Below are 26,045 nucleotides of genomic sequence, written 5' to 3' on the forward strand. Positions count from 1 at the left end.
GTACATTGGGATTGTCTGTTGCTTATTGACTGTTGTCTGTTTGCCTGGGTATTGTACTGATTTGTTTTGTGTTTCCACAGGTACTTAAGTTGCTTTAAGTTCATTTTGAACTTTGCTTTGCTTGGTTGCTTAACCACTTAGGTATAACTTCTAATCTTCATGTAGTCTGGAAGACCTACTGTTATTGGTAGGCACCTGTCTGAAGTCCTCCTTAAGAGGCAATGCTTGTGATTGTTTATCTTTTGTGCCAAGCAGGAAAAGTCCTCTTATGAGGCAATTGGCAAATAAAAGAGATGTGTAATCCATCTCCTGCTACTCAGTGTGTCATTCACCTTGCTCACACCATGTGTTGATGCATGGTGAATAATAACCCAAGATCTTATAGAGTCAATCACTTGTGGAGAAGAGTTCCTACTTTCTGAACTCCCACACTTTCTATTGTTTAAAGCTCTCCCTGACCAGGGATAAGAGCTATGAGGCACACCCCTCATCTCCATTTCATTTGCTTCACCCTAACTCTCAATGTTAGGGTTAAGAGCACAAAATACCCCATTCCAGTTGGCTGTAAAGCCTAACCTTGCTTGAGCCTAATTGATTGTATATAGTGTGTGCTAATTGACTTGTTTGATTGCTTACTTGATTCATCTGTGCCTATTTGCTTGAGTGTGCCTTTGTGCATTTATCATCATTACTTGTATATCATTTCATGATCATTGTTCATATCTTTGTGACATTTTGTTCTGTCCATTGAGGAGTCAATTGTAAGTCCATTTATTGGCAGTTGTTTCCTATGACCTGGGGGGAGTTAGGACTAAGACCATTGATTGGCATCCTTTCCTTGGAGTCAAGTGTAAGACCATTTATTGGCAACTTGTTTCCTCTTGCTTATTGCATTTGTTGTTTGTTTCTTGTGAGGAGTCAATTGTAAGTCCAGCTATTGGCATTTGTTTCCTATGATCATTCTTTGTGAGACTAGTATAAGTCCATTGATTGGCATCTGGTATCCATGTTTTGTTTTAGGAGATTGGTGTAAGTCCATTGATTGGCATCCGGTATCCATTATTTTGTTTTAGGAGATTGGTATAAGTCCATTGATTGGCATCTGGTATCCATGTTTTGTTTTAGGAGATTGGTGTAAGTCCATTGATTGGCATCCGGTATCCATTGTTTTGTTTTAGGAGATTGGTATAAGTCCATTGATTGGCATCTGGTATCCATGTTTTGTTTTAGGAGATTGGTGTAAGTCCATTGATTGGCATCCGGTATCCATTATTTTGTTTTAGGAGATTGGTATAAGTCCATTGATTGGCATCCGGTATCCATTTTTGTTTTGTAAGATTGGTGTAAGTCCATTGATTGGCATATGGTATCCATGTTTTTGTTTTGTGAGATTGTAATAAGTCCATTGATTGGCATCCGGTATCCATTTACTTTGTCCATTTGTTATTTGCTTACTGCCTTGTTGCCTTTTCCAAAGGAATCACTTGAATCATCTACATATGATCTCAAGAGGTGAACATCTAAGAAGTTTTACTCCCTTCACCCTCCCATCTTTTGTTTCTTTAAACCTCCATTTGCATGTTAACTCAAACTTGAAAACTATTGTGCAAACATTTTCACTTCTTTTCAAATTAGAAACCTAGGCCTTAAGCCTCTGATTTTTCAAACTTCATTTTCATAATACTTCTTTTGAATTGAATTCTAATCATACTTTGACCATCTTTTATGAATAATCCTAATTGGTTAATTTCACTCACTCAATTGTTTTGTGGCTTTGTCCATTCTTGATAAGCTTTCATACATTAGCCATAGGTTTGATTTATCCTAGTTGGTTGATGTTAATCTCACCTTTTGTCCTTAGTGATTGAATTGTAAGACTTCCTTGCTTATTATAGGGTTAACCCCTCACTAGCAAGTTGAAGCTTTTCTCACATGGTGGACTTGTTGTTTGTATAAGGTTGAGTTTTCTCCCGTGGATAACGAAAGACCTTTGTGCTTTTGTTTAAAAATGAATCCACCCATACTTTTGGAAATCTTTTAGCCGAACTACGGCGTTTTGATCCTTACCTTCCATGGAAAGGTACGTAGGCAACGGGTTCATCCGTTCAAACACAAAAATAATAACTTGTATATTCTTTTCTCATCCCTTCAATCATGTTTGCACAATAAATATTTCATAAACAAATAACATTTCGTACAACAAGTTGTGAAAAGGGCTCCTTAGGAGTACCTAGGACGTTTTGGGTGCCTAACACCTTCCCATTGCGTAATTAACCCCTTACCCAGATCTCTGATCTTTTCATTAGTTTTCTATGTGTAAAACTTCTTAGGCTTTTGTTCGCTTTTTAGCCATTCCTTTGGATAAATAAAAGTGCGGTGGCGACTCGATTCTTTGTATGCTTTGCTTTTGATTTAGTCAATAAATCATAAAGTGACGAATACACCGCTACAGATGGCCAAGTGCGCGCTTTCCACCAATGCCTCAGTCAACTGTGCCACACACGTGGTAATCAAATTGGATGGATGAGATTAAAACGTGAGCACCAAATCAGATGGCCTGGATTGTTCCAGCGTACCACCGGAGCCCTAGCTCCGGTCATCTTCTCCGGTGAGGACCACCGGACTGGTCCAACCAAAACCTTATGAAAAATGAAAAATGAATACACTAATTTGAAGGGAAAATGCTCAGGGGCACGAATCTGGCCTCAATTTTCTCCAATTCCAAGTATATAAAAAGATACAGGGATTTGAATTTTGAGGATCATGAACTGAGTTGCTTCGATTTAACCTCAAAGCAACTCAATCTTCTTGCCTACATTGATAGGACTTCAGACAACCAAAAATCACAAAGAATGATGAAGAATTAAGAGAGACTCGAAGAGATGATATTTCTGAAAAATCACCTTCGAGTTGATCCAATTCCACTTGATCTTGATCTGGATTTGATTGCTTTCTTTTCCTCTTGCTTGCAGAAGCCAATTGAGATGAAAATGGAAGTGAATTTCTGGAGTTTGAACTCCCAAACAGAAGAGAAAGTTCAAGCTCGATTTCAAGATAAATCTTCAAAAATTCTATGGTAGTTGAGGTTTGAATCAGTCTATCAAAGCTTGGGCAAGGTGTTGATGTTGATTATGAAGCCTTGAGCTTGTTTAAATAGGCAATGCATTTGATTTTTGCACCACTTAAATTTTGGCCAAATTTGGAAAGCTTCTTGCATGGGTGCATGGGCAATGGTTTGGGCCTAAGGAATGATGTAATCCACTTCCAATTCATGTGCAAAGTGTACTGAATTCATCATGTGGAATCATGCAAAGTAGAATGATCATTTAACATCAAAACTTGTCAAAACACTTCCCACAATGGAGCCATGCGCATGTCTCTCAATTTTAATCCAAATGAGACGATCTTAGACTTTTTGGAAAGGTGAGATAAAGGAGAACAACTTTCATGTTGAACACTTTTTCATTTTAAGCTTGGATCATGATGAATTTTGAGATGGAAGTTTGGGAAATCAAACATATTTGAAAATTTTCTAAGTCCCAAGTCAAATGTTCACTTCTTCCTCCTTGAATAACTTTTTCTATGGACTTCAAATGAGAAATGTTCCTTTATAAATGTTGTATTCCTTTCAAACTTATTCAATTTGGTTACAAACTTGACCTCGTTTGGGTTTGGCATGAAGGAGTTATGCATTTTAGAAGTTGAGGAAAATCACTTGTTCAATGGTATTGGCCCAAAATGACCTATAATGTTTCCTCTTGGCACATGAATTTTTAAGTTGAATTTGAACTTCCTCCAAACATAAAAGTTGAAGTAGACATCTTTAATTTGATCATTAAATTTGAATGGCTTTCATCTCATAAAAATTGAGCAAGTTATGGTCTTGGGAAGTTGACCTCCAAACTAGGGTTTAGACAAAATGACCTATAATCTTTCATCATAAAAAATGACTTTCAAAGCAAAACTAGCTCTTGACTTCAACATGAAAGTTGTTTGGGATGTCATTTTGAGTAATGTTTATCTTGTAATCATTTTCATATGAAAACAATTGTAGGAGATAGGGTCTAGGGAACCCCAGTTTTGACTAGTTGATGTTTTCTGGCCAACCACCATGAACCATCTTGCTAGATTGACATTCTCTTGACTTTTGGGACTCATGGATTATAATATATGTGTAATATGATGTAATATGAAGTGTACCTTGAAATATTTGATCAATTATTGAAGAAACTTGTTGAAGAAGTCACACAAGATACCCAGATGAATTAGGGTTTCCAAGGCAAACAAACTCCAAACTCTTGATGATTTCTTGATCAAGATAACATGTGAAGATCATGGGGGTCAATATATGATACTTAGAGTCAATGTGAACCACTTATTGATTTCACACCTTGCATTGAGGGTCTTAAACCCTAGATATGAGCTTGATAAGGCATGAGTGAGCATACATATTACCTACAAAAGCAACAAACTATACATTGACATATTTTTGGTTTTTTGGTTAGTAAACAAATAAAAATGAAGTATGATACAATCAAATGTGCTTGGTGATCTCTCCCAATGCAAACCCAATGAATGAGGGGTAAAGAGGCTACCAAGATGTGATCCCAAAGTTGATGCATGTGATGAGATAGTATGAGGGATCTTAGGGTCAAAATTGGGGTCTTGCACTTACCGATCAACAAAATCAATCTAAAATCAACTTTCAACATATTTCAACATCATGTTATCTTCCCTCGTGCATTGAGACACTTTTATCAAACTCGTCTCCTCCCCTGATGCGTTGAGAACTTTTCAAAACTAAAAACGACAAACACACAAACATTTTCTAGACGAACTACGGTACTCTGATCCTTCATATTTCTTAAGGGTACGTAGGCACAGAGTTGTAACACTCTGGTAAGTACAATAATAAGAAAAAATTTCTTTGTCCTCTTTCATGATTAACTTCTCTTTTATTAAATAGATAACTCAATTTTCTTGTAAATAATAATGAAATAATCCCATGTAAGTGAACCATTGGGCAAGTAGTAGATAGTATTAAATGAACCTCCCTTAGGAAAGCACATTAACCCTATAACTATAAAAGGCTCCCATTGAGTACAATTGAAGTAAGGGGTTCCTAACACTTTCCCCTTGCTTAACTGACTCCTAAACCTTAGTGTATCACCCCTAACTTTAGGTTTTATCATTATTTATCTGTTCCTTAGGTACAAATAAAGGATGATGACGACTCTATAAATTTTTCAACCACGACAGTTGGCGACTTTGCTGGGAACTATCCCTAAAGAAAGTCAAGCCTATCGTTAAGTTCTAGGGTTGTTTATTTTGTTTGTTTACTTGTTTTATTTTTATTCTTTGCCACTACTTTGTTTATTTATTGCATTTAGCTATTATTCTACATTATTATCTTGTTATCCAAGAGTTTCATTTATGTTGGAGAGCAAGCTCTATACCCGAGCTTGAAGAAACATAAGTTAAGTAAAGGGTCGTCCTGTTTTGGCCGCTATGGATTCTTATCTCATGAGGTTTTTAATGACGATTTCACATAGAGTAGATCGATTCTAAGAGTTTGTCATAAGTTGTATAACACTTCTTCATGATTAAACTTTGAGCTTGATCCATGACTATATGGACCTCTTATAGAACCCTAACATGAGACTTCGTTCATGCGAAGCATCCCTAAGGGAGACCCTGTTGAACTTTTATCATGGGAGGGTTATCCCCTATCATGATGAAATTTCACCTAGCATTCATGACCTTGGTTTTGTTCTAAAAAACCAGATAAATCCCTAGAGCTTACCCTCAGAGGGGAATAGGTAGAAAGAACTTATAACCTTTTGTAAGAGCCTTCCCTTAGGTCACTCTATTCATATACCTATCATGTATGACACTTCATACCATTTACATTAAAATGGATTATTTTTTTGCATATATTCATTACAATGTGGGGAATTTTGAAATTTGTTGTAGGTACTCTTGAAAATGGATTCAGACAAAAGCAAGACCATCTGCATTAGAGCGCAAATGCCCGAGGTACAAAGCTTGAAGGTCCTCCGAGACCTAATGCCTAGTTGTACTCACCGGAATTTCATACTTAAATATGGGGGAATTATGGATCTCTTAAAAGTCCCTGTAAAATTGGAGGCCATCACTGCATTGACTCAATTCAATGATCCACCTTTACGGTGTTTCCTATTCCAAGACTTTCTACTAGCACCCACGCTCGAAGAATTCTTGCTATATTTGGACCCTCCAAGCGGAGATAAAGGACCTTATAAAGGAGTTAGATAATGTGTAAAACTAGGAGATTTGGTTGTGACCCTAGGAATACCCGCTGACGGCCTATTATTTCACTACAAAGCAGATAGGGACACCCAAGGAATCAAAAGGAGTTACTTAGAGAGGGTAGCCAAAGGTTTAGCTGATATAAAAAAGTGGGGGCCATTTGCTGACATTCTAGATTTGTTAGTTTTTGGGATAATTCTTTTCTCGAACATGGATGACTTTATAGATTCCTCTGCTATTAGCGTATTTTGGATTGTGAAAAATCAAGGGGTGGATCTAGTACCCGCTCTACTAGCCGACATGTACTACACTTTGAACATCTGCCACGAAAAAAATAGGGGATTATTATGGTGCTGCATTCCTTTGTTATACCAATGGTTCACCTCATATCTCTACAAGGACGTCCATATGATAGAGACCAAGGGAGGCCATACTTGGGCTCAAAATTGACGTCTCTCACTGAGAGGTCAATCCTTTTGTACCCCGGGGAGATAAATACTAAGGGCAGAACTGTCAGCTGTGGAAGTTTTCCTAATGTACCTTTCATTGGCTCCAGGGGATGTATCAACTACAACCCGGTTATAGCTATGAGACAGTTGAGCTACCCGGTATGGGGAAAGCCTGAGGATGACGATATAAAGGAATTCATCTTTCACCATGGGGGTGCCACATGCTAAGAGTTGCTAAGGAGAATTGCCCATGCATGGGAAAAGGTGCATGTCATGGAACATGGTATGAAAAGGAAAACTATTGCAACCAGGGAATCATATACCCAATGGGTTAAGGAAAGGGTCCAACTAGTTAAGCTACCTTTTGTTGTTGATCTTACATACTGTCCGAACATACCTGACCCCATACCGATATCCATTGAAGAAGTTGATTGTCTCAAAGCAACTGAAGCTCGACTCGAGCGAGAGAAGGAAAGCTTAGGGCATGACCTCTATGATAATGCCTACAAGAAGAATCAATTAAGCTGCAATCTTAAGCAAAGGGAAAAGCAACTTTCTGAAAGCAAATAGGAGGCTGAGTCTGAAAGGAGCAAAGGACAAAAGACATTGGAAGGATTTTTTAGCGCTGGAATCAACTTCGATAATCTCAATAAGAAGCTGAAGGATGCCCAAGTTGAAAGCTAAAGATGGAAAAGAGCACGGGAGATAGCCAAGTAGGAACAAGAAGAGATGAATAACACATTAGAGTCTTAAATCTTTGCACTTTAAAGCTCACCCCCAGAATCTCAAGCATCTTTTGCTAGAGAGCACCAACTCTGAGTCGAAGCTGAAGAAATGCTACCCTAAGATTTGAGGAGAATCTATAGAGAGTTGTTGAACCTTAGGGGACATGTGCGCCTCCAAGATCAGGATCATGAAATCTTGAGAGCCCAAGCCTTACACCTGAAAGGAGAAGTATGATGGAGCTTGCAGACGTCACCCAGGTCATAGTCCAGGAGAAATATGATAAAGCTGAGGCATGGATGATCGAGTATTCTAATCTAGCCGAGTTTGCAAATAACCTAGTTCGGGATATTCCCATAATGCATAGAAGAGCCAACAACATGGAAAACTATGATAATACTCCCAAGAAGCTTTGGAGTTATTGAACTTTGTGATGTTATTTTGAGGGAATTTGGGGCTCATTTAGATGTGGCTACGAAGACACCACTCTAGTTTCTATTTTGTTGCTTTTAAAAAGTTTTATTTCAGTTTTAGAATTATTTTTATAACATTACCTTCATGGATTATTTCCCTTATGAATTTTTATTGTATGGTCTCTATTCTTTAACTATTTTCATATCTCTAATGTATAACGATAAATCTTGAAATTCCCTCAAGTAAAAATGACAAAATTCTTTAGTATACATGCACATGCATTCATTCATACATGTATCAACACTCATAAAAGAAAAGGAAATCATTTTCTCCCTTCTTCCTCAGAATCATTGAATGAGACAACCTGACTCTCCGACCATCATATCAAACTCGAGCTCATCGCAAGAAGATTATGGAGCAACTCGAGCAAAATATGCCACTCTTAGAGAAGATATACACTCAAAGAAAAGGAACGTTGAAGGTATGAAAGACAAGATATACCAGCTCACACGCGCCATTACTAATATGATGGCAAGAGATAATGGGGCTAACAAGAACGCTTTTGCTTATGTTCCTCCACCCGTGGATAGTAATCCACTATATGGATTCATCTCTAATATCCAAGGTACTAAAGCTGATATCACTCAACTAAAGACGAACGTCCCTCTTCCGGAAGGGTCTGTTCCAATTTTGGTTCAGAATGGGGCATTCCGTCCTACACAAGTACCAGTTCCACATGACAACTACCTAGATTTAAGCCAGAAATACGAAGATGAAGGTCCAAGGTATATGGATCAAAAGAATAAACTGGCTACTCACCCAGTTACTACTATTGGGGAACCAAGGGTGGACAAAAAGTATAAGATACTGGAGGAAAGGCTAAGGGTTGTTGAAGGCTTCAATATATTTGGAGTTGATGCAATAGAAATGTGTCTAGTACCTGATGTGGTCATACCTCTAAAATTTAAAACACCATATTTTGAGAATTATAGATGTGTCAATTGCCCTAGGAATTATCTTCGGATGTTTGTCAGAAAGATGGTTGCCTACGCGGCAAACGAGAAGCTGGTGATGCACTATTTTCAAGACAATTTAAGTGCGGCATCCTTAGATTGGTATATACAGTTGGAGAGAACTCATGTCAAGACCTTGGAAGACCTTGCTAATGCTTTCCTAAGGCAGTACAAGTATAATTTGGACACGGCTCCTAATCGTATGCAACTGCAAAACCTATCTCATAAAGGTAGCAAATCTTTCAAAGAATATGCTCAGAGATGGAGGGAACTAGCTGTAAGAACAAAAATTGTTCTACAACAGATTCCTTGATTTTGATGATAACAAAGGATGAAACCAAAAATGGCACCCTAACGAAAAGTTTCTAAGTGTGCAGGATTCTAAAGAAAGAAGGAAGAAATCTGATGATGTCATCAGATCCAAAACCAGATCAGATACAAATTATCAAATTATCAGAAGCATCTGAAGTGAAAACACGTTCAAGAAAGTCTAACTCTGAGCAAAACAGCAAAGTATCAGAAGCATCTGAACAAAAAGTAAGCTCTAGAAGTTCTGACTCTGAACAAAGCTCCAGAAGTTCTCAGCGGTATCTGAAGAATCCATCAGAACTCACAAGAGATTAAACATCAGAAGCAAGATTCCAAGATTCTCCAGATACACAAATACTCTGAGCATGGAATTGCTAATCATGAAAGAGTAACGTTTAAGTCAAGAAAAGATTTGCAAATGGATTTCCTAATTGAGAAAGAGACGTTAATCTCCAATCTCAATAAAGAAAATACTACTTGTGGTAAGTAGTCATTTCAAGAAGAAAAAGTCATCCTGCAGAAGCTATTTATGTGATGGCGTAACCTCATCTCAATATCCACCAGTTTCAACTACTACCTTACTGATCTATATAAAGGATTGCAAATCAACATTTCAAACACACACATACAAGGAAAAATTATACTGAAACACCAAGTCAAGAAAAACACTCCTTCTCTCTAAGATCTTCACGAAGCTTTTGCTTATAACGTGAAAAACTCTTGTTCTTAATACTGTAATATTTGCTTTCTTAGAAGCACTCTAGATTACATAAATCTTTCATTTATTGTTTGTTGATTTCCTCAAGTGACTTAGTGTAGTCTGTAAACTTGAGAGGACTAAGAGATTTTTCTCTTAGGCGTTGTTTGTAATCTTTCAAGATTAGTGGATTAAGTCCTTGTTGAAGGCGAAATCACCTTGGCCGGGTGGACTGGAGTAGCTTTGTGTTATAAGCGAACCAATATAAAATCCTTGTGTGATTTTCATTTTGAAAAGCGCTTATTTTTCCAAACAATTCAAACCCCCCTTTCTTGTTTTTCTCACCTTCAATTGGTATCAGAGCTCCGGCTCTGTTATTGATTTTCTAATCAAACACTTAACCGTGTAGAGAGATCCAGTACGAGAAAAACAATGGCCCACTCAAATGAAAGAGATTCTTACAATGCCAAGCCTCCTGTTTTTGATGGAGAGAAATTTGACTACTGGAAAGATAGAATCGAAAGTTTCTTTCTGGGTTATGATGCTGACCTCTGGGACATTGTCACAGATGGATACACACCTCCAGTCTTAAATGGAGCTGAAGTTCCCAGAAGTAAGATGTCAGAAGATCAGAAACGTGTATTCAAAAATCACCACAAGGCTAGAACAATACTTCTAAATGCTATATCATACAACGAATATGAAAAGATCACCAACAGAGAGACAGCCAAAGATATACTTGACTCTCTGAAGATGACCCATGAAGGAAACTCCCAAGTCAAGGAGACGAAGGCTCTGGCGCTTATCCAGAAATATGAAGCCTTCAAAATGGAAGATGATGAAGCTATAGAAGCTATGTTTTCCAGATTTCAAACTCTTATTGCAGGTCTTAAAGTGCTAGACAAAGGATACACAACTGCAGATCATGTTAAGAAGATAGTCAGAAGTCTGCCAAAGAAATGGAGACCTATGGTTACTGCTCTGAAGCTGTCAAAGGATCTGAACAATATTAGCCTTGAAGAACTTGTTAGTTCTCTCAGAAGCCATGAGATAGAACTAGAGGAGGATGAGCCTCAGAAAAAGAACAAGTCCGTAGCGCTAAAGTCCAGATCTGAAAGACGGAAACCTGACAGAACCAAAGCTCTCCAGGCAGAAACTGAAGATACTGACGACTCTGAACCTGAAGACTCTGATGATGAAGAAGAGTTGTCCCTACTAACCAGAAGAGTTAAGCAACTCTGGAAAAAGAGGAACAACAACTTCAGAAGACCAAGACCCAGAGGGGATCGATCAGAGTCAACTTCAAAAGGTAAAGCTAACAAAGATATTACCTGTTATGAATGTAAAGAAACAGGTCATTACAGAAATGAATGCCCCAAGTTGAAGAAAGACAACCCTAGAAAAGAAAGCTTCAAGAAAAACACCTTCAGAACTAAGAAAGGACTGTTGGCTACCTGGGATGACAGTGAATCTGGATCATCAGAATCTGACTCTGATGAACAGGCCAACGTAGCACTTATGGCTACCACATCCAGCAGCTCAGATGAAGAATCTGAAGAGGTATTTTCTGAACTTTCTCGATCTGACTTAGAATCATGTTTGTCAGAAACTCTTACCTCTTACCAGAAATTAAAACAAAAGTTTAAAAATATTAAAGGCTGTCTTAAAGCAAAATTTGAAGAGTGTAGTGAACTTGAGATAACAATTCTATCACAAGAAGATACAATCAAATCTTTAATGTTAGAAAGAGATGAAGCAAAAACAAAAAGCTCAGAATTAGAAGAAGCGTTGTCTCAAGCACCACAAACTTCAAATAAAATTATTTATAAATATGAAGAAGCCTTTCAAGAATTTCTGAAGAATGGGATAGATAGGAGTATTATGGCATCCATGATTTATGGAGTAAGTCAGAACAATAAAAGGGGAATTGGGTATGATCCTAAGGAAGATAAAACTTCTACAAGTGATCAAATTAAATCTCCTTTTTCATATCACTACACACACACACAAGAACACAAATTTAAAAATGCTAGAAGACCCAAAGTTATAAGAAACTCTGGGAAAACTAATCTAAAAGGACCCAAGAGATTCTGGGTACCGAAAGATAAGATTATCTATGTTGCAGATATCCTATGCAGCAAAGTTCAGACACCAGTCATGGTACCTGGACTCTGGATGCTCGCGACACATGACGGGAAGAAAGTCTATGTTCCAAAGTCTGGAACTTAAAGATGCTGGATTTGTAGGCTTCGGAGGAGATCAGAAAGGAAGGATCAGAGGCTCCGGAACTATTGGTAATGGTACTCTTCCCTCTATATCTGATGTTCTTTATGTAGAAGGATTAATGCATAACTTGTTATCCATAAGTCAATTAAGTGATAACGGTTATGATGCAATCTTCAATCAAAAAACATGTAAAGCCATTAATCAGAACGATGGCTCTGTCCTTTTCACAGGCAAGAGGAAAAACAACATTTACAAAATAAATCTTTCTGATTTAAAAGATCAAAATGTTAAATGTCTAATGTCAGTTCACGAAGAGCAATGGGTATGGCATAGACGCATGGGACACATTAGCATGAGGAAACTTTCTCAGCTAACTAAACTCGAGTTAGTCAGAGGCCTACCTAAACTGAAGTTTTCTTCAGATGCTCTGTGTGAAGCTTGTCAGAAAGGAAAATTTTCAAAAACATCTTTTAAAAAGAAAAATGTTGTTTCTACCTCTAAGCCTCTGGAACTTCTTCACATTGACTTATTTGGTCCTGTGAAAACAGCATCAGTTAATGGAAAGAAGTATGGACTAGTCATTGTTGATGATTACAGTCGCTGGACATGGGTAAAATTCCTAAAGCACAAGAGTGAGTCTCACTATGTATTCACCAGTTTCTGTTCCAAAGTGCAAAAAGAATTTGACTCTAAAATTGTTAGAGTCAGAAGTGATCATGGTGGAGAATTTGAAAACAAAGATTTTGAAGAATTATTTGATTCTAATGGAATATCCCATGATTTCTCCTGCCCTAGAACTCCACAACAAAATGGAGTTGTAGAGAGGAAGAATAGGACACTCCAAGAGATGGCCAGAACCATGATCAATGAAACAAATGTAGCAAAGCACTTTTGGGCAGAAGCTGTAAATACAGCGTGTTATATTCAGAATAGAATCTCTATAAGACCTATTCTGGAAAAGACTCCCTATGAACTGTGTAAAGGAAGAAAACCAAACATTTCATATTTTCATCCTTTTGGATGTTCTTGTTTTATATTAAATACTAAAGAACATCTGAACAAGTTTGATTCCAAAGCATAGAAAGGTATTATGTTAGGATACTCAGAACGCTCTAAAGGCTACAGAGTATACAACACAGAAACCAAAATTGTGGAAGAATCAATTCATGTCAGATTTGATGATAAGCTTGACCCTGAAAAGTCAAAGCTAGTTGAAAAGTTTGCAGATTTGGAAATCACTCTTGTAGAATCTGATAAAACTCCAGAAGCAACTGTCACTCAGAACTCTGAAGAAATAAAATCTCCAGAAATCCCAAAGAAAGTCAAAAGTCGTATCAATATATCTGAAGATTTGATTCTGGGAAACAAGGACGAACTTGTCAGAACCAGATCTACCTTCAGAACCTCTGAAGATATTCCTCTGGGACTAGTGTCTCTGATTGAGCCTACGTCTTGTGATGAAGCACTTCAGGATAACGACTGGGTGGTAGCTATGCAAGAAGAATTGGATCAATTCTCAAAGAATGATGTCTGGGATCTCGTTCCTAAACCCAGAGGCACTCACGTCATTGGAACCAGATGGGTTTTCAGAAACAAGCTGAACGAGAAAGGAGAAGTTGTCAGAAACAAAGCTCGACTGGTAGCTCAAGGTTATAGTCAACAAGAAGGTATTGACTATAATGAAACCTTTGCTCCAGTCGCGAGGTTAGAATCTATTCGTCTTCTTGTATCTTTTGCCATTAATCATTCTATTAAATTATATCAAATGGATGTCAAGAGTGCATTCCTTAATGGTTATATTTCAGAAGAAGTGTATGTCAATCAACCTTCAGGCTTTGAAAATTCAAATTTTCCAGAACATGTTTTTAAACTTAAGAAATCCTTATATGGACTTAAACAAGCTCCCAGAGCTTGGTATGAACGATTAAGCAATTTTCTTCTGGAACAAAATTTTATCAGAGGGAAAGTTGATTCTACACTCTTCTGTAAAAACCTTAATAATGATCTCATGATATGCCAAATTTATGTTGATGATATTATTTTTGGTTCTGCTAATATCTCTGTTTGCCAAGAATTTTCTAAGTTAATGCAGGCAGAATTTGAAATGAGTTTAATGCAAGAATTAAAGTTCTTTCTGGGAATTCAAATTAATCAAACTCCAGAAGTCACGTACGTTCATCAAAGCAAGTACATTAAAGACGTTCTGAAGAAGTTTGACATGACTGAATGCAACTCTGCAAAAACTCCCATGCACCCAACTTGCATTCTGGAGAAGGAAGAGGTAAGCAACAAGGTTTGTCAGAAGCTCTATCGAGGTATGATAGGCTCTCTCCTCTATCTGACTGCTACTCGTCCTGATATTCTCTTTAGTGTCTGTCTTTGTGCCAGATTCCAATCAGATCCTAGAGAATCTCATTTAACAGCAGTTAAAAGAATTCTTAAGTATCTGAAAGGAACTCCTAACCTGGGCCTGATGTATGAGAAAACATCAGAGTATAGACTCTCGGGTTATTGTGATGCAGATTATGCAGGAGATAGAATAGAACGAAAAAGCACATCTGGGAATTGCCAGCTTCTGGGAAACAATCTAATCTCCTGGGCTAGCAAAAGACAGTCAACTATTGCTCTATCAACTGCAGAAGCAGAATACATCTCAGCATCACTGTGCACAACTCAGATGCTCTGGATGAAGCATCAGCTAGAAGATCTACAAATCTTTGAGAGTAACATTCCTATCTTTTGTGATAATACTGCTGCTATTTGTTTAAGTAAGAATCCCATTCTACATTCCAGAGCCAAACACATAGAAATAAAACATCATTTTATCAGAGACTATGTTCAGAAAGGGATAGTAACATTGAAGTTCATTGATACAGAACATCAATGGGCAGATATCTTTACTAAGCCTCTAGCTGAAGATAGATTTCTTTTTATCTTAGAACATCTGAACATTAAAAATTGCCCTGAGTGAAATATGGCTCTGAAAATGTAAAATGTGACTCTGATGTAAACAAATGTACTTCTGCCTCTGACTCTGATACTTCTACCAAGTTAAGAAGATATCTGAGTTAAAAATCTTCAGAAACCAATCCTTTGGTATTCCTGAAGATCAGATACATCAACACGTGGAGCACTAAACGTCTAACCCTAGAACTTCTAGACAGCTGTCAAAAGAAATCAAAGGTCAGAACGTTTGAAATCTCCTAGAGCAGTGTGCGTACTGTTGGGATTAGACATTCATTTATTAGCTGTAATCATTTTTCCCCTCAAACGTGCTATTTTGATTTTTGTGCTAATGCTGGAATGTGTGTCGTTTTGCATGTTTTACTTAGAGTATATAAACACTTTTCTCACATTTCACACTTATCACTCTCACTCACTCTAAAACCCTAAACCCTTCTCTCAAGCATTCTCTGCAAGTTCTTCAATCTTCATCTTCTTCTTCACCATGGACGCTCAACAACAAGAAGTGTTTAACTTTTCACAACAAATGGAATCAAGTTCTACCGCTCAAACCTCAAACACTCAAACTCCAACGGTTACAGGCGTCACCGTCACTCCTGTTTACAAAGAACCCCACGTTCTTGACCGTGAACGCCATATCAACCTTTCAACCCCTTTTGAAGGTTTGGATGTGTTGTGCGAATCGCTTGTTGATTTCGACAACCTAAGAAGAAATGGCGTTGATCTAACTGGAGAACTTCGTCAACAAGGGTGGGAAAACTATTTCCAAAGACTTTATGGTCCCATTTACCCACTTCTCGTCAAGGAGTTCTGGAGACATGCAGATGCAGATGGCAACTTCATCGTCTCATATGTTCTGGGGGTGAAGATTGTTATCACTGAAGCGTCTATTGCTTCCTTATTGAACATGGAGCAAAGTGGAGGAAAAAGGATTTACAACATTCCTCCTAGGTCAAAGCGCATCACTGAAGTCATCAACCCAACAATCTTCAAGCCCAACGTTGAAGGAAACCCTTCTAAAAACAAAGAGCTACACCAGAACCTCAGAGTGTGGCTGAAGATTATTCTGGGAACAATTCACCATCGTCCAGCCTCTAACTCTTCTGATTACATCAATACAGACCAGAAATGCATTCTGTACTGTATTCAGAAGGGTGTGAAGATCTGCCTCCCTGCTCTCCTCTTCAGATATCTGAGAGATTCAGTCAGAGAAACCAGAAACAATATGAAGCCCAGATCCTACATTCCTCTGGGAAGATTGCTATCTGACGTCTTCATTGAGCATGGACTGGTAGACGAGCTGGAAAAGACCAAGCTGATGGATGATCTGGCAATAGATGTGGGGAAGCCTCTAAATGCCAGAAACCTCAAGAGTATGGGGATAATCAAGAAAATTCAAGTTAGGCCGACTCTGGATACATCCTGGGATAGCTTGAAAGATCAGAGGAAGATGCCTCATGGCCTTGCCAGATTCTTCAAGAATGAACCTAGAGACGCTGTTGCTATCTATCTTCAGCGTCTGCTGGATGATGGTGTTGACATCTCTGATTTCAGCCTCGACGACTGTCTGGACTCTGAAGAAGACTTCGTCAGATACAAGAGAGGTCTGTCTGAAAAGAAGGTAGCATCTCAGGCAAAGAAGGCCAGACTCGGAGAAACTTCTGGAAGCAAATCTTCAGCGCCTCTAAATATCTCTACTGGTAAGTCTGTTCCTCCTATAACCTCTAATCCTCTAATGGCTTCCTCTAACCCTCTCTCTTCACAACCTATTTATACCACCTCTGATATTTCACCCTCAATCACCAGAACCTCCCAACCTACCCCAGTTCTAAATATAGCCCGTACATTCATACCTCCCTCTGAACCTAAACTAACCCACCAAAGCACTTCATCTTCATCATCCTCAGCACCAGAATCACCCCCATATGTTTCCCTCTCATCTGACCCAGAATTTTCTGATCCTGATTCCCCAACCATAGCCACAATTTATGCTCATAGACTTGCTTCACAATAAACACAAACACAATCTGAAGCAACTTCACCTCCACCACAACAAACAACCACCATACCTTCTGAAAACCAACCCTCTGACCATCCCACTTCTGATATCAACCCACCAAACATCTCCGCTGAACCAGAACCAGAATCCGAACCTTTAGATTTAAACCCTCTTTATGCTTCACCTCAAACATCTGAACTTCAACCAGAAGCAGAATCTGAACCTCAACCTGAGTCAGAATCTGCACCTCAAACCTTAAATCTCAACCCTCCAAACTCTCCACCTCATACCTCTGAACCAGAACCTGAACCTGAACTTTCTAAGCCTACCCTTAAGGAAGCCATCTTGATGATTGCAGAGGCTTTAGTTCAAAAGGTCGATTCTCTGGTCTCTAACTCTGAAATCAGTGATGATCCTGAATCTGTAAGGACACACTGGAACAGAGTCATTGGCTGGATGACATCTGAGGCCTTTAGACTGAAGGGCATCTCTGAACAAGTCAGAAATGGCTACATCAGAGATGCTGAGGCAAGACTCCAGGAGAGACTTGCCAGAGAAGCTGAAGCCAGAAGGCTGGAGGAAGAGAGAATTGCAAGAGAAGCAGAAGAAGCAAGAAGGATAGAAGAAGAAAGACTTGCTAAGGAAGCTGAAATCCTAAGGCAAAAGGAAGCTGAAGCAAAGGCTCTGGCAGATGCAGAAGCTCAAGCTGCTGCTGAAGCTGAAGCTCAGAAGGCTCTGACTCTGGGGGAGTCCTCTTCTGTGATTCCTACGATTCTTCAGACTCTGAAAGAACTCAAGCAAGATCAGAATGAACTCCGGGCCAGAATGGACAAGCAAGATACTGTCAACGAAAACATCCAGAGCATGCTTGCAATGTTGCTTCAGAGAATGCCTCCGCCTCCAAACCCTTAGGCACTTAGGATTTATTTTTTTTTGGCTTGCCTGTTGTCTTTGTTTTTGCTATCTCTCTGAATCTGATGTTTTTTTCTTGTTGCCTTTGTGCTTCTATCTATGAATTCAAGTTTTTCTCTTTACTTATTTTCTACTATGTCTTTTTGATTCTGACAAAAAGGGGGAGAAGTAATTAATAGCTCTGATGAAAATATTGTCTAACACCTTAAGCATTCTGCAACATATTTTTTTTTTCTATAAATAAAATTATCTAACTTGGACTTAAGAAATTGCAGAGAACTTCAGAAACCTCTTTACTTAAGAAACTCTGGTAAGAACTTCAGAACTCCCTAGCACTATCTCAGGGGGAGCTTCTGTCTATCTGATCTAATATTATTCATGTTTCATCTGCTAATTAAGGTTGTTTTGTCATCATCAAAAAGGGGGAGATTGTAAGAACAAAAATTGTTCTACAACAGATTCCTTGATTTTGATGATAACAAAGGATGAAACCAAAAATGGCACCCTAACGAAAAGTTTCTAAGTGTGCAGGATTCTAAAGAAAGAAGGAAGAAATCTGATGATGTCATCAGATACAAAACTAGATCAGATACAAATTATCAAATTATCAGAAGCATCTGAAGTGAAAACACGTTCAAGAAAGTCTAACTCTGAGCAAAACAGCAAAGTATCAGAAGCATCTGAACAAAAAGTAAGCTCTAGAAGTTCTGACTCTGAACAAAGCTCCAGAAGTTCTCAGCGGTATCTGAAGAATCCATCAGAACTCACAAGAGATTAAACATCAGAAGCAAGATTCCAAGATTCTCCAGATACACAAATACTCTGAGCATGGAATTGCTAATGATGAAAGAGTAACGTTTAAGTCAAGAAAAGATTTGCAAATGGATTTCCTAATTGAGAAAGAGACGTTAATCTCCAATCTCAATAAAGAAAATACTACTTGTGGTAAGTAGTCATTTCAAGAAGAAAAAGTCATCCTGCAGAAGCTATTTATGTGATGGCGTAACCTCATCTCAATATCCACCAGTTTCAACTACTACCTTACTGATCTATATAAAGGATTGCAAATCAACATTTCAAACACACACATACAAGGAAAAATTATACTGAAACACCAAGTCAAGAAAAACACTCCTTCTCTCTAAGATCTTCACGAAGCTTTTGCTTATAACGTGAAAAACTCTTGTTCTTAATACTGTAATATTTGCTTTCTTAGAAGCACTCTAGATTACATAAATCTTTCATTTATTGTTTGTTGATTTCCTCAAGTGACTTAGTGTAGTCTGTAAACTTGAGAGGACTAAGAGATTTTTCTCTTAGGCGTTGTTTGTAATCTTTCAAGATTAGTGGATTAAGTCCTTGTTGAAGGCGAAATCACCTTGGCCGGGTGGACTGGAGTAGCTTTGTGTTATAAGCGAACCAGTATAAAATCCTTGTGTGATTTTCATTTTGAAAAGCGCTTATTTTTCCAAACAATTCAAACCCCCCTTTCTTGTTTTTCTCACCTTCACTAGCTTCTCATGTATAACCTCTGCTCTTAGAAACTGAATTAGTTGATATGTTCATGGGCACCCTTCAAGTCCCATACTACAAGAAGATGATAGGGTCTGTGTTAACGGGATTTACTGACCTGGTGATAATTGGAGAAAGAATTGAAAATGGTTTGAAGAGTGGCAAGATTAGAAAACCTTCCTCTAGTCGACATAATTCCAGGAGATACTCCAACAATAACAATTCAAAGAAGAGAGGGACCAATGTTGTTACAATCGACGGATATTCCCAGATACCTTACTATCCTTATGTGGTAGTAGTAAATCCTGGTCAATATCCACAACAGGTGTACCCTATACCTCAAGTTCAACAACCTGGAATGCTGCCTCCACAGAATCAACAACAGTGGAATGGGTATCCCCGAAGGGACCAACATGGGCCTAGGAATGAATTTGATCCCATACCTATGACACATACTCAGATCTTGCCATATTTAATTCAAAGAGGGTTGGTGGAGCCTAAACCTCTTGTGCCTCCGTCAACATCTCCTCCTTGTGGCTATGATGTTAATGCCATATGTGACTTCCATGCTGGTTCGCTAAGGCATACTACTGAGAATTTCCTGGCTCTCAAATTCAAAGTACAAGATTTGCTCAACTGTAAGATTATTTCTTTCGATGCAGAGAATCCAAACATAAAGAATAATTTGATGTTATGGCATAATGGCCCAACTGTCAATGCCATCAAAGGATCAAAAGATAGCATCCTAATCAAGGAGGTAGATCAAGTGAAAACCTATATGGCTAGGATACGCGAGAAACTGATTGGGTATGAGATGTTTGGGAAGCTACACGCCGATTGCAAAGTTTTCCCGCTTAAATCGGGCAAGTGTGAGAAAATGAAAAGGTGTATGCAACTGATGATGGATCAAGGTGTGGTTCAAATTGGGTACTCGAAGAAAGTAGAGGATATTTCAGCCATATTCTTAGGGGAACTCACCCATTGAGATCCCTTATCAAAGAAAAGAGGCTCATACACCATTTAAAATAAATGTGCCTATACCCTTCAAGATTCCAATTCAAAGACCATCTCCAATGCCAGTGATGCCATTAGACCCTATTGTCTTCCATATCCTTGCACCATTCATGTTTGAAAGTACTAAGTGAGTACCATGTAACTATAGCACCATGGCATATGTTGGATAAAATTCATTAGTACTAGAACCAACAATTAGTAATATAGCTGGCATTAGAGGTATAACTCGTAGTGGAAGAGTGTTCGCCCCCGAAAAACCACCAAAGGAGAATATCCCCGAGAGTTCAAAGGGAAAATAAGCCATAAGCTTAGGGGAGGGACCTTCCAAGAAAACCGTACCTCAAGAACAAACTGAGGATTTATTGAGACTTATCAGAAAGAGAGACTATAAGGTGGTCGATTAGTTAAGCCAAACACCTTCAAAAATCTACATATTCTCTCTTTTACAAAGTTTTGTGTCTCATAGAGAAGCTTTATTTAAAATATTGAATGAGGAACATCTCACCCAGGACATAACGGTAAATCAATTCGACAAAGTAATAGCTAACATTACTGCCAGTAGTTGCTTGGGGTTCAGTAGTGACGAATTACCTTTAGAAGGACAAGCCCATAATAAGGCCTTACATATACCAATCAAATGCCAGGACAACATCATCTCAAGAGTATTATGTCATACCCTAATTTTTAACCCTAAGACCCCACATATCATTTGCGTTCTTGCATACAAACAAGATCACATCTTTGTTCTATCCCTCTCATCTTTGGGTTTGCCTTTTGTAGGGATCATCAAGCACATCTTTGTTGGTGTTTCACCTTTGTGTTTATATGTTAATTTCTTATCTAACCACTAATCAAAATAGCACAAGATATGTCTTGTTCTTTAAGTTTATTGTGCAAGGTAGGGCTTTTCATCAAGAGCGTCAAGCATGGTTCCTCAGCTAGGATTTTTGTTGATCCCTCAAGTCAAAGTGTGTTCAACCATTGATTCTCAAGGGGGTGTCTCTCAAAGAATTATCTATAAGGTTCTCATGCATCTTTCAATCTCATTTTGATCAACAATATCTCAAAGTTTTGTTGCTTATTTCTCAAGAAAAGTCAAAGGTTCATGTGTGTTATGTACATGCCTTCTTCAACAAGTAATCTCAAACTTTGAGCAATTAAATTAATAAACATCCAAGGACACCTTATTTTGAGGTCATATGATCATCCATGTACCACTAAATGCAATAAAATTCCAAGTACACAAGTTTATTCAAAGAGGTTTGACCAAAAAGTCAACATTTAAAGTCAAAGTTCCAAGGATCACAACTCCTTCAATTCTAAACATTTTTTAATGCTTACTTTTGCATATGACTCTTATCATTATCCTCTATAACTTCTGTTTACATGACAAGAGTAAATTATGCTTGGAGGATCATAAAAGGTTTGGAGACATTATAGGTCATTTGTGGACTTAGTGAAATTTGACCTATTTTTAAGTGACTTTTTATCAACTTTCAAGATTTATAACTTCTCCAATTTTCAACATTTGAGGCTGATTATTTTTGCATAATATCATTTGTGATGCCCTCTATAGGTTTTCTTCAAAGATCAAAGTCCAATTATGCTTGGAAGGCCATGGAAATCTTTGAAACATTACATGTCATTTTCAGCCATTTGGAACTTAGAATTTACTAAGTTACATTACCGGATTTTCGTGCCAACTTCAACATGACACAACTTTATGCTCAAGCATCCAAATGCAACCTTTATTGGCACATTATAATCTTTGATATGATGTCAACAAAATGCAAGAAGAGTGGGCCAAAAAGTCTCCTGAGCAAGATGCCTCATTGGGTTGAACATGGTAACTTGAAATTGAAGAAATCACCATGATCCGAAATTTGAACATCACTAATCTCAAATCCAAGCCAAATTACCCCGCGTTTTGGACCTAAACATGTTTAACCAAGTCTCCAGAAGTTAATTGACTCTTAAAACGCATCATTTGGTTGAGTTTTGATAGAATGGAAGTCACATTTTTCTCACTTCATGATCAAATTCATTTTGCACAAATTAAGCTTGATTCTGAAGGTAGATAAAAATAAGAAAGGGGGGTTTGAATTGTTTTCACTGACAATAAAAACTTTTGCAAACACCACACATACAAAAATCAATGCAAACAATGCAGAAGTTTATCCTGGTTCGCTTGAAATTCAAAGCTACTCCAGTCCATCCGGCCAAGGTGATTTCGCCTTCAATAAGGACTTAATCCAATAATCTAGAAAGATTACAACAAATGTCTAAGAGTACAGTGATCTCTTATCCCTCTCAAGTCTACAGACTTCACAAGTCACTTGAGGAAAATATACAATAACTATTTTAGAAATACAAGAAGGTGTTTAGTGCTTCTAAGTAAGCAATATGAACACAGTAAGAACAATAGAATTTCACTCTAAGAGCAATAACTCGTGTGAAAATATAGAACAAGAAATAGTGAATGATTGAATTTGATATGCAGTATTCTTGTATAATCGCTTCGTATTTGGTATGATGATAGTTGGGCTTTTTATAGTGCTTGGAGATGATATTGTTGGATGAAGCATTGATGTTGATATCTTGCAAATGATGGGACTTAAATGACATTAAGTTTAGTGTCATTTCCATAGTAGTTTAGGAGAGTATTCAATTTTCACCATATATAGATTCATACCATATTTGGAATACTTAGTTGTCAAGTCTTGATCTGATCTGTAGGGCATGAATCAGATTGCACATATTTCATATGCTTATTTCAGATCTTGTATTCTTCAGATAGTTGCTTAGATGTGTTTCTCTGCAGAAGTTCTTGATTAATCTTCAGTTAGACCTTCGTCAGATGTAAAGATCATCAGAGTAATCATGTGTAGGATCCTTCAGATGCAAAATATCAGAGTATTCAGATGTCAGATGTTGTGGACATCGTTGTCTTCAGATTCAAAACGAATGCCTTTAACTCTAAGTCAGTTGTTCTAGACTAATGTGACGTCAGATGTTGTTTCGTCGGATTCATTTCCCGTTAGAGTCCTACACACTTATAGAATTTCATTAGGGTACCAAAACGTTTCATCCTTTGTTATCATAAAAACTTAGAGATAAATTATAGACCCAAAATCTTGTTCTAACAATCTCCCCCTTTTTGATGATGACAAAACTTCATACTGTTGATGAAACAATGATACTTTATAATAATTAAAGGAGAATAATTTCAGAGTCAGACGTATTATAACTCCCCCTAAGATAAGCAATCTCCCCCTAAATCTTTAGAAGGTTTAGAGGTTCTTACCAGATCTTCTTATGTTGCTTAGCTTATTTCTCAGGTGTTTTACTCAGATACTTCCTGCAAGAACTTAGTTTACGTAATATTTTAGAATGTAAGCAGTGCATTATGAGGCTTAAATATTAATTTCATCAGAAGGCTATTTAATTATTTCTCCCCCTTTTTGTCAGACTCAAAAAGACATAATCACGAAATAATTATAGCAAGATAAAACTTCATTGGATAAGGGAAACAGGTACAGAGAAGAAAAAACATAGAAGCTAAAAACACTTAGAAGAACAAAAAACACAGCAGAGATCCTAAGGTGCTTTAAGGGTTTGGAGGAGGCGGCATCCTCTGAAGTAGCTGAGTTAGTAGATTCTGAATACTAGAATTGACAGAGTCCTGTTAATCTAGTCCAGCTCTTATAATCTGGAGTTCCTTTTGGAGTTCCTCCAGAGCCTTGAGCACCAGCGGAGCAAGGTCAGAGTTAGATGACTCACCCTGAGTCAGAGCCACTTCCTTTGCCTTGGCAGCTTCTTCCACATCAATGTGTGTTACTTCTTTAACATCAGCCTTGGCTTTGGCTTTGGCTTCAGCAGCAGCAGCAGCCTCAGCGGCGGCTTTTTCTTCTGCTTCTTTTCTTGCTTTCTCTTCAGCTTCCAGTCTTGCCTTTTCTTTAGCTTCCTGGCGTGATTTCTCTTCATATTCTATGGCCAGACGAGCCTCTAGCCTCTCCTTAACTTCTCTAATGTAGTCATTTCTAACTTGTTCAGAGAGGCCTTTCAGCTTGAATACCTCATATGTCATCCATCTGAGAAACCCATTCTGGTCATTCCTCACTTCAGAGGGATTATCACTTAGTTTGAACTGTTCAGATAGTGATCTAAGCTTCACAGTTGAGGACTCCGAAAATAAAGCAACTAAATCTTCCAGGGTGGGGAAGGTTGGTTCAGGGTCAGAAGCTGGATTGTTGGGTTTTGGTGAGGTGGGGATTGTTTCAGTGGGAGGTTCATGGGGTTGTCCAGTTGGGGGTTCAGATGAAAGTTCAGAGGGGGGTTCTGTTTGAGGTTCAAAGGGTGGTTCTATTTGAGGTGCAGAAGGAGAAGGCACAAAGGTATCTGGGATAGATGGAGATGGTTTAGATAGTGTAGTGGCTTGAAGTTGAGCCATTGTTGGGGAAGAAGGGTCAGGGTTTTCCGAGTCATAGGATATATTGTAGTATGATGGTGAGGAGGGAGTTAGGGAGAGGGATGAGAAGGATTTGTTTAGAGGTGATAAATCAGATGTGAGGAGTGTGATGGTAATGAGGTTGATTTTTCGTGGAGAGGGTGAGGAAGGGTTAGATTTGTGATGTTCAGAGTTAGGTGGATTTAATATAGTAGGTTCAGAGGGGGTATAAGTGGAAGATGGTAGAGGTAAGGAGGAAGATATTTTCTTTAAATTCGAAATAGAAGGAGTTTCAGATGGATGAGACTTACTTGAGATAGAAGAGTCCAGAGGTGCAGGCGATCTGGCTGCAAACGGTTCTCCCAGCTTCAGAGTCTTTGACTTCTTGGACTTCTCAGAAGGCTCTCTTTTCCTCTTCATAAAGTTTGGTGGCTGCTTCGGGAGCCAGTCCACTGAGAACTTTGAGATATCCACCCCTTGAGATATCAGGTCCTGGAGATAGTGGGCGATGACCTCCGGAGGATCTATCTTGGAGAACAGATAGAGACCATTGGCTATCTTTCTCTAATCCTTTAAAGCTTCCCAGGTGGTGTCTAGAGTTGGCTTGACCAGGACTCTTTCAATGATTCCCATACTCTTTAAATTTCTTACATTCATAGGCTTTCCAATATCTACCGTCATATCTTCCATCAGATTGTAGGATATCAGATGATCCACCAACTCGCTTTCGATCAGAACATTGGAGACAAGTCTTCCCATAGGAATGTAGTTTCTAGGCTTCATGTGATTTCTGGTATCCCTGAGAGAATCCCTCTGATACTTGAACAGTAGTGCTGACAGATTCAGCTTGAGTCCTTTGTGGAGGCAGTACAAAATACACTTCTAATTTATGTTGATGTAGTCAGAAGAGTTTGAGGCTAGACGGTTGTGGATGATACCCATAATGATATTTAACCAGACTCTCAGATTCTAGTGAAGTTCCTTATTCTTAGAGGATATTTCTTCAGCGCTTTGTTTGAAGATAGTGGGGATGATCTCCTGGGACATGCATCTTGCCCTAGGGTTTATGTTGTAAATC

At 38.3% G+C, this 26,045-nt stretch overlaps 2 protein-coding genes across 2 annotated transcripts; one reads left to right on the plus strand and one right to left on the minus strand.

The window, feature by feature from the left end:
• Positions 1 to 8,228: 8,228 nt before the first annotated feature.
• On the plus strand, positions 8,229 to 20,491 carry LOC127123358 (uncharacterized). The gene is made up of 2 exons (XM_051053582.1): positions 8,229 to 9,117; positions 19,536 to 20,491. The coding sequence occupies exons 1-2, from the start codon at positions 8,229 to 8,231 to the stop codon at positions 20,489 to 20,491; spliced, it is 1,845 nt and encodes a 614-aa protein (XP_050909539.1).
• A 3,714-nt stretch (positions 20,492 to 24,205) lies between these two features.
• On the minus strand, positions 24,206 to 25,387 carry LOC127123359 (uncharacterized). The gene has a single exon (XM_051053584.1). The coding sequence runs from the start codon at positions 25,385 to 25,387 to the stop codon at positions 24,206 to 24,208; it is 1,182 nt and encodes a 393-aa protein (XP_050909541.1).
• Between the last annotated feature and the right edge of the window lie 658 nt (positions 25,388 to 26,045).

The sequence above is a fragment of the Lathyrus oleraceus genome, chromosome 2 (assembly GCF_024323335.1).
Source record: "Lathyrus oleraceus cultivar Zhongwan6 chromosome 2, CAAS_Psat_ZW6_1.0, whole genome shotgun sequence".
NCBI lineage: Eukaryota > Viridiplantae > Streptophyta > Magnoliopsida > Fabales > Fabaceae > Lathyrus > Lathyrus oleraceus.